This window comes from Anser anser (assembly GCF_964211835.1).
Source record: "Anser anser genome assembly, chromosome: 21".
NCBI lineage: Eukaryota > Metazoa > Chordata > Aves > Anseriformes > Anatidae > Anser > Anser anser.
In genome coordinates, this window is record NC_139742.1 from 10,046,278 (window position 1) to 10,055,456 (window position 9,179).

General features: G+C 37.6%; 1 protein-coding gene across 1 annotated transcript in view; it reads left to right on the plus strand.

Annotated features, from left to right (window-relative positions):
* CCDC187 (coiled-coil domain containing 187) overlaps nt 1-8,906 on the plus strand; it is a 41,665-nt gene extending 32,759 nt beyond the window's left edge. The window contains exons 24-33 of the mRNA XM_083808081.1: nt 223-335; nt 868-1,036; nt 1,966-2,087; nt 2,340-2,479; nt 2,983-3,062; nt 3,472-6,347; nt 6,566-6,907; nt 7,231-7,374; nt 7,836-7,961; nt 8,246-8,906. Of these exons, the coding sequence (XP_083664207.1) occupies nt 223-335; nt 868-1,036; nt 1,966-2,087; nt 2,340-2,479; nt 2,983-3,062; nt 3,472-6,347; nt 6,566-6,907; nt 7,231-7,374; nt 7,836-7,961; nt 8,246-8,437 (4,304 nt within the window). The 3' untranslated portion in view covers nt 8,438-8,906. The remainder of the gene's footprint in view (nt 1-222; nt 336-867; nt 1,037-1,965; nt 2,088-2,339; nt 2,480-2,982; nt 3,063-3,471; nt 6,348-6,565; nt 6,908-7,230; nt 7,375-7,835; nt 7,962-8,245) is intronic.
* The last annotated feature ends 273 nt before the right edge of the window (nt 8,907-9,179 follow it).

Sequence of the window (9,179 nt, forward strand, 5' to 3'; positions counted from 1 at the left end):
GTAGAAGATAAGAAAGATGATGATTAGATGAATAAGGTTATTGCTCCTTTCAGCTTCTGTTGGAGTGACAAGGAATGTGTAGGGCAAAAATAAGTTAGTCAAAAGTGCTTATCTAAAATATTTATAGTTTGAATTAGTTAAACAAAAGACAATAGTCAATTTACTCATGGGGAAAAAAATGCAAATCTTCAAATATTGTAACTTCATGCTGTAACTTTTCAGAACTTAATGTTCAGGATCACATTTTATTACATCTGGAACATGCAAACTCAGCTGGAACGGATGAAGCTATAGCCACATCCATTACAACAGATGGCAGAAAGTGCACGCTTCTGGTAAGAAAAATCACCTCTGGAATTCCATTTCTGTTTAAAGTAATGGTGTCCCAGGTTATATCTGCCTTAAGACAGGACCAGCACAAGACTCATTGGGCAAGTAGAAATAACCTTGTGTGTTGACTGTGGGCACTTCAGCTAAACACTAATTTTTGACATGGGCTGACTTATTATCGCTTTCCTGCCTCTTCCCTTTTCTCATGTTGTTAACTGGTGATGACACGCTCAAGCCATCTCCTGCTGCGAAGTGCTGTGCTGCACCAGGAGAAACTAAACCTCCTGCTCTCGAAGCAATAAACTATCAGCTATCCATAGTAGTTGCAGAGGCTAGTTCCTTTCCTATTTCCTACATCAGTGACACTACCCTAAAGAGAGTATATACACACTTATATTTCGAGTCTGTATACGCTGATGTTTAGATGAAGACTAGTGCAAAAGTGGATTTAATCTCTGATCTCTGTGCCAGTCTGCTAACAGCAAAGTCCCTTTCCCTTAAGACGTTAATTCTGTCTCTTGCATATTTATGCTCTAGGAATCTGTGCTGAAGGAAAAGGCATTTATTTCAAACCCAAAGATAGAACCTAAAGATAATGAAGATATTAATCCCTGTTACAGCAAGTTTACAGCAAAAAGCTTGGGGATGCTTTCTACTTTGTGTAACTTATGCCAGGTTCAGTCAGCAAATATTCCTCAAGAAACAGGTAAATCATATTTAATGCTATTATGTCCAATCTGTTTCAACCACTTCAATCAAACTTTAATCCAGACAGAAAGAGAGACAATCTTCTCATTTATTACCGGAGTGTCTTGCTCACTATACCTAAAGTATAAATCACTGCTAGGTAAGATGGTGGAGATCTCTCTAAGGTTTATTATGAGATATGATTACACTGCTTCCTCAGAACAAAATCATAACTTACTCTGATTGTGTCATTAACAATTTACTTTCTTTTGAGGCATTTTTAAATAATTTAAGGGTGTTCACTTTAAAAGAACATAGATCAGTTGAATATAGACTTCAACAGCGCATGCTGCAGTTATTTTTGTTTCCAGATTTTATTTTCAGTTCATATTTCTTGCTCTCAGTACAACATATAAAAATAAAACTGGCTGTTATATATGAGCCGGTTATATAATTTATAGAGTTCTGGGTATGCATAATCTCTGTATCATTAAATACTTGCATTTTGTGGTAATATTTCATATTTTTGTTTTTCTAATTAGCTACCTTTCTGCATCTACTCCTAGATACCATAGTGAGTGAGACTATAGGTCTGTAATCAAGACCATTGTTACTAATTCTTAATGACAGAAGTTTTGCAGAGGCTGCACACTTACTGGATTCTCAAGCCTCGCTCTTAGCATGTGGACAACAAACTGTCTGATATAAATCTTGTCCCTCAGGTAAAGAGAGCTTCCCATGGATTTCAATGGATTACAATTTCACTATTAGCGTTTTGACTTTATATTTGGCAGGAGTCTCATGCTCTTTCATAACCTATAGCGTGAGTGCATAGGTGACATGAACTCTAGTAGGAAGCCTTAGATTCTTTTAGTCGTGGCACTTAGCATGACTGAGGTGATGGAGAACCTTGTATTTGCCTTCTGTGCTGAGTAACCTGTGTTTCAGGTGGTGATGCACCATCCTTAGTGGAAGATCAAGGGAGTGATTCTCTGACAGTGGAGAAAGTACATGGGGAGCAGAGAAGTCACAGAACTCCAAGAGAAGAGCAGGACTCCTGTCCGTTTCAGGTATGTGGCAAGCTTAGAGTTTTATCTTAACGGTTTCTTTTTTCACCTAAATTTTCATCAGAAGAAATCCTCGGTGTTGGCTGTCATGGAGATATTACACTCAGAACTCAGCTTGCACATTGAGAAGCTGAAGCTGTATTGAGGTTTTGTTGTACTGAGCTAACATATTGTCCTTAAATCTGAGGGAATTTCAGTAGCAATTCATTGGCATTCTTTAGTTTCCTTGTGTAATTTAGTGATTCTTGATCATAGTCTCTTCAGACTCAGACACAGAAGAAAGATCCTTCTTTTGACACTGAAGATAAGGAAAGAAGATCAGCAGTGATTTCAAATGAAGCTACAGTAGTGAAAGCGCAGTTAAGGAAGGAAAACTCACTACAGGAGCAGCAGAGGTACTATATCTGTCAAGGTCAAGACCACCTGTTATACATTCTGCTTCTTATCGATGTGTCAAACATTGCCTTGTTTGGGTTTAATGCCCATAGTTGGTTCTGTTGTGGAAAGGGGGGAGGCAGGCCATAATGACCTTAACCTGGGATTCTTTTCTTGTATAACATTTAAAAAAAAAGCTCTCACAAAATAATGAATTAATACATGCCACATTCATCAAATATTGGCTGCCAGTTTTTCTTAGGATGTTTAATTTTTTGGAGTCAGTTGAAGGTATGTTGAAATCAACTTAGAAAAAAAAAGTATTGTCTTCAGAAGGCTGGGCTAGACAGAAAGCATCAGGAGTAACAGCTTAAAAAAAAAAAAGGCATTTTGTATTATGCTGTCTGTAGGTAGCAAATACACCCAAAGAAATTTGATGTTCTACACCAACATTCTTGAATGCCACTGAGTGCCTTCACTTTATAACTTCAGTTTTAATCTAATTACAATGTGGTACTTCCAGGGTTAGCACAGACTCTGAGAGAAAAGCAGAAGTTGTGCATATGGATGAAAAAGCACCTTCTGAAATTCTGTCTTCAGAAGGTAAGAAGTGCCTTTTCCCAATGTGGCTTCTGCATTTACTTAACATATAATCTGAGTAATAATTCTTCCTGGAGTTGTTCACAGAGGATAATAGTCTGCTGGTTGTTCCAGGTAGTGAAGTTCCTCTTTGGGCTAAAATAGTAAAGATCTTAATGTACACCCTGCATTCAAACCTTTCTGATCAACTACCTTGGACACTATTGTATTAGCTTGTTTACCAAGTTACTGATTTCTTCATCTTTATTTGATGTCTCAGTTTTGTACAATTTGATATTAAAAATAATCTTCAAGTTGACTGTGAATTTAATGCTGCTGACTTTTGAATGCAATTTACTGCTGAGAATTACCAGATTTGAATCAGAAGTTACCTATCAGTACTTCTATAAAATATTTTTCTGAATTTTTTTAGCTGTTCCAGTTAAAGAAATTGAAGTGTCTTTCCCTTGTGAGATCCATCGTGTGGATGACAATCCATGTTTGAAGCCTTTGAACCATAATTCTCATGAAGCTTCTGATGAAGAACTAACTTTAAAAGTGTTTTGCAAAGGATTAGCTTCTGCTGAGTCATCGTCCAAGTCAAACGACTTCTCTCCAAGATGTGAAAGTGCCAAATCAGACTCTTCTCTTTCAGAATTTCAGAAAGTGTCTGCAGTTTGGATTGACATCTCAGAAAGCTCTACTTCAGACTCTGAATTAGAGGTGAAAAATGGAAAGGACACAGATGTCAGTATCCCAGAAGAGTTTATCTATGATAACAATGATGCATTTCCTAACACTTCAAAAGAGATGCCAATAGCAGCAAGTATTGGAAAGGAAACATTACATAGTGACAAACGTAATGAACATGAAGCACCCAAAGAGGACAACAGCACTAAGATTTCATCACTCTCTCAGAACTCCCAGAAATGCCCTGGAGAGGCCTCAGATCAGGGGTGCCCTGATCATTTGCTTTCTTTCCTTCCAACAGACAAGGCAAATACCTTCAAAACAAAGCCACTGGATCCCTTCCAGTTCGAAAAACCAGCCAAGGGAATGGATAAGCCAAATTTGGAAGCCTCAGAAAGCTCAAAAGATGCAGCTGTCAGCTCTTTAGGCAGTGATGGTATTTGCCTATTTAAGATCTCTGAACAGCAGAAGCCTACTTCTACAACCAGCAGAGTGAAAAAGGATGGTGGAATTAACAGTTTATTAATGGATCACAGCAGAGAGCGAAAGCAGCTTCTGCTGATGGATTCTTTGAAACATCTAGATTTGGCTACTGACCAATTTAGTAGCACAGTCTCTCTTCCCCCTGAGAAAGGTATTACAGATGGTAAATTAGTAGCATGTCTGTCTTCCAGAAATGCAGCAGCACAAAATAATCATGCACAGCTTTTGAATGAGAGACTTGCATCCAGAGAACTCGATAAGATTGTATCTCTGCCCACGTCTGTGCAAGGAATTTCTGAGGAAGTACATACAGAAACCTACTCGTTTGAGTCTTTGCAAAGGGTGGCCCCAGGAAATCAAAATCACTCAAAAACTGAAAGGCAAGACCCAAAGGAATTGGGGAAGGGATTTTCTTCCACCTCCTCAAAAAAGCAACTGTTTCAAGCTGAAAACTGCTCTTCCAAAGGTGAAGATGATACAATTTTTATTAGTGATGAGGGCCTCCCTCCAGCTGATGAGGATACCTTGTCAGAAATACTGTCTCCTGTTGATGAAGTGCTGTCCTATGGAAGTGCTGACTTGCCATCCTCTAATAAAAAGGATTTGTCATTTCCAAGTGAAGATCTTCCTCCTCCCCCTTTAGGTGTAAATGCAATGAAAAATGATGATTCTAGCTTTAGTATGGATGATTTCCCATCTCCACCAGAACAAATGACGGTCTCAGAGACTAGACAGTGTATGGATGAAGACACATCACTGAGAACGGATGCATTATCCCCATTACTTGATAACGTTGGGCCTGAAGAATTTCCCCTGCTCAGTCGAGAGCCAACTGATGTTTTTTCAGTGCAAGATGTTAATGTCTCAGAACAATCTTTAGTTAAAGAAGATAAGTCCTCCTTCGCACAAGAACTATCAGAATACCGAGGAGGAGAACATGAGACACCTTTACAGTATTTGGAGTGTCTGCCTGTGTCCAATCCCACTTCTTCTGGTCAGGCCAGTAAAAATCCTGATTCCACACTGAAACAATGTGAAACATACTTAACGCTACCCAAAGCTGAAGAGGATGGCGATGACCCATTATCATCATTTGAAATTGGGGACAGAGTGTTAGTAAAGCAGACCCAGCCTGGAACCCTCATGTTCAAAGGACGGACTTGTTTTGATTGTGGCCACTGGGCTGGTGTTGCACTTGACAAAGCTGAAGGTGATCATGCTGGAACTTACAAAGGGGTGAAATATTTTGAGTGTGCTCAGCACTGTGGTATCTTTGTCAGACCTAATGAGATTTCACACCTCTTGGAGGATAACAACAGTGGTCCCAATAACACTGGGGATGAAGACTCAGACTCCTCCTATGATGATGAATCCTTCAAAAGAGACTGCAAATACCCTGAAGCTGATGAACAGGGCACAGGGGTAACAGAGCAGAACACTAAAGACACAAAAAGTGCAGGAGGATCAGAAATGCCAGAAAACCAGTCTAGGTTACACGTTGCCTTGCTGTCTGGAAAAGGTCAGAAGTTCACGCATTCTGACCAGTGTAAGTGTAATGAATTCCTTTGTCAAAATAATTTAATGTGCTTGGAATCAGATGAAGAAAAAACAGAAGTTACCCAAATAAAACAAGGGATGCTTGCAGATGTGCTTGTAAAGAAAAATAAGACCAGCAGCAGAGATGGGGTAAACACAGGCAAAAATATTTGTTGCTTGTTAGAGGATCAGAAAAGAAATATACTTGCTGATGATATCACAGGTGAACTCAATAAAAAACTTCTGTTTGACACATTAATTGCATTTTCTGAAACAGATCAACACAAACATAAAAGTGCCTTTGAAAAAGACGTGATGATTTATGGCAAAGGCCTAACAGAAGAAGACAATCTGAAACAGTTTCTCGTCAAAGAAAATCCAGTTGCTAGCTTATCTGAGCAATCAGCAAAGGTTTCTGATGTTTCATTGTGTGACTTCAACATGCTTAGCATTCACGGTTGTCACACAGTAGCAGAAAGAATTGTGACTAAATTTGTAGATGATGCAGTTAAAGAATATAAGAAGATTAAAAGGAAACATGGAGCAAAAGCAGACAAGATATTTCATTCATCTTCAGAGTCTTCTCCAACCACTTTGCCTGTAAGTAGAGTCAAAGTTTTTTGTCTGAGTGTTCAATCTGAAATTGGGTCTACACAGGCAAGCATTTCTGTTGCCCACTTGTTTTGAGCCCATGAGTAAAAGAATCTGATTCCTTAGTTTTAAGTGCAACCTTAAATAATTTGCTAATTTCAATACCTCAAAAATTGTGGAAAAATACGGGGTATGTCATCTGTTTTTTCTTTTTCTCCCTACTGAAGTTCCTTATAAAAATCCTTGATGCGGGTGTTTTTGGAAGCTCTGAAGATTTTGATCAGCCTAATTCTGATGAACATACCCTAGAAAGACAAACACAAAAGCAGTACTTGTACAAATTGGATCGCTGGCACTCAGCTCCTTGGAAGAAAACTGTGGAGGTTCCTCTTGTGGTTCCACATTACAGTTCATATGTTAAAAAATTGTCTGCATCTGCTGTAGAAGAATTATGGACTCCAGAAAACATATATTCAAATTTCAAGAGAATTAGTGTGCCAAAGCATTTTGAATGTAATGACTTCCCAGGGAATGGTTTGGAAACAGAAAGCAAGAGGATGTATAATCAGGTATTTTTAAAACAGTTAATATATTTTTTTCTAGCATTCTGTAGCCTGAATCATATTAGCTACTACTTTTATTCTAGCTGCTAATACTAAATATAGCAAAGGAACACTGAAAGAGTTATTGCAAAATATATTGCTTCTTTTAATCAACTGCAAAATAATTTTACTAGGACAGATATCCTTGCTATGATGCAAGCCTTTTGCTAGAGCTCTTCTTTCATAAGACCAAATATTGTCAGGAGCCTTTTATTTTTCATCAAACAGTAAGAAAACTTTTGGAGGGGTATCAGTCGGTACTCAGTTTGGTACTGTTTTTGTTGTTACAGATTATATTTGATTTGACTCGTGAGGTGCTATGTACAGAATATCAAGTAACTGCAAATCCAAATAGAATTCCATGGTTAAAAGAAAATTTGGGATCTCGCTGTTCCAGATCTCACTGCAGAAGAGCAGATGTCAATGAGGTCAAGGTAAGTTCTGGAATGCAAAGTGCACAATAACAAGAGTCAGTGAAGAGAGCAGACATTGCAATGACAAGGGCAAAGATGTTGGGAGGGTGCTGGCATTATAACTGAGGTGATTAGAGAAGAAAACAGCATTGATCTGAAATTCCTGAATACACTGAGCTAATCAGTCTAAATATTCCAAGTGCATGGAGCTCAATAGAGGAATGGGAATTGGACTTCTAAATCTCTGTGGTTATGATCTTAGGTGTAACCTCTAATCTCATGTTATAAATGTATTGGTTGGTCAGTACTACTTAGCTACATCTAGATCTGTTCCCCAAACACTAGGGTGTTTCTAGATTGGAAGCTGGATCTTGACATTAGCCCCTTTGGATCTTGACATTAGCCCCTTTCACTCATTTGCAAACTTCACAGTGATAGGTTTCCAATGAGAACAATTCTTTTCAGCCTCTCTTATTTTGTAGACATTTGTTCAGGGTGAAGTTGTTAAAATAATGAACCTGGAAAAGAATGACTTAGAAATGAAAAGAAAACTTCTTAATATGACCAAGTATGGAAACTGTGAGAAAGACAGAGTGGACCTCATTCTGGTAAGCAGACACCCAGACAGAGATTTGTGTACTTCAGGTTTAAACTAGAAATTTTCATGCTTTTATGAGAACCATGTTTACTTAAAAAATAACCAGAAATTCGAGTTATTGCCTTCCTTTTTGTTACACTTGCAATAATAACCTAGTATTTTCCTTTCTTATGAGTGGTTTGAGTGGATTTTGCATATATAAATTGTCGGGTTAGGCACAGCTTCTTATTGCCTTTTAGAACTGACCATGCTCTTGTTCTTCAAGTAAACATTCATATCCATGTTATATTTTAGATTCAGGAGCTCCGCAGAGAAGAATCTCAGTGGACTTACTATGATGACGATGAATTAACTGTGAAGATGAGAATGACTGAAAATATATTTGATAGCTTGATCCTTGATACAATCAGAGTTCTTAATAAGATTTATCTGAGAAAAGCCTGTGAAGTTTTCCCTAATAGTGGAATTTTAATCCCTGATTTTTAAGGCAAGAATGCGTGATTAAGAATTTTAATTCTGAACTTTACCCAATACCAGTGTGGCCTAAGTTATACATTCGTATTTACAATGAAAGGATGCAAGTGGAGATGTAAGCACGTAGAAAAATATTACATAAAATATTCTTCTTGAGTTCTGAGCTCTGGGAATGCTCATTAAGATCAATGTTCTTCTTAGACTGTTATGTGGAATCTAAGTGGTGGAAATCTTATTCATGTCTGTTTTTTTAATCAAGATGACACTTTATTCACCTATGCATTTTAAGAGCATCGTATGTGTTTAAAATTGAAAATTGTATAGGAGTCTGATTATACAAACAGAGTTCAAAACCAATTTACATGTAAATTATTTTATTTTGTTATGTTCTGATAGTGAATGATGATGGAAGAATTATATTTTGAGAATACTGTTTGGAAAATCAATGTTTTTAGAACATACGGGTACAGATGGAATTAAATCTCCCAGAAACCAAATTGCTATGGACCTCTGTCTTTTGGAATAAACTCTTCCAATTGGATCATCTTTACAGCTTTGCCTGATGGGTGAAGCAGCATAACAAAGGTGACTGAGAAAAAAATGACCATTTTTTTTACACCCTGTGGAATGGTTTTAAATTAGCCCAGAGATGACTTGAGAGATGTGGCATATGGCAGGATCTACAGCCAAACATTCAGTTCTATAATGTCTATAACTAATATATATGTCTATAACTAATGTCTATAACTTCATG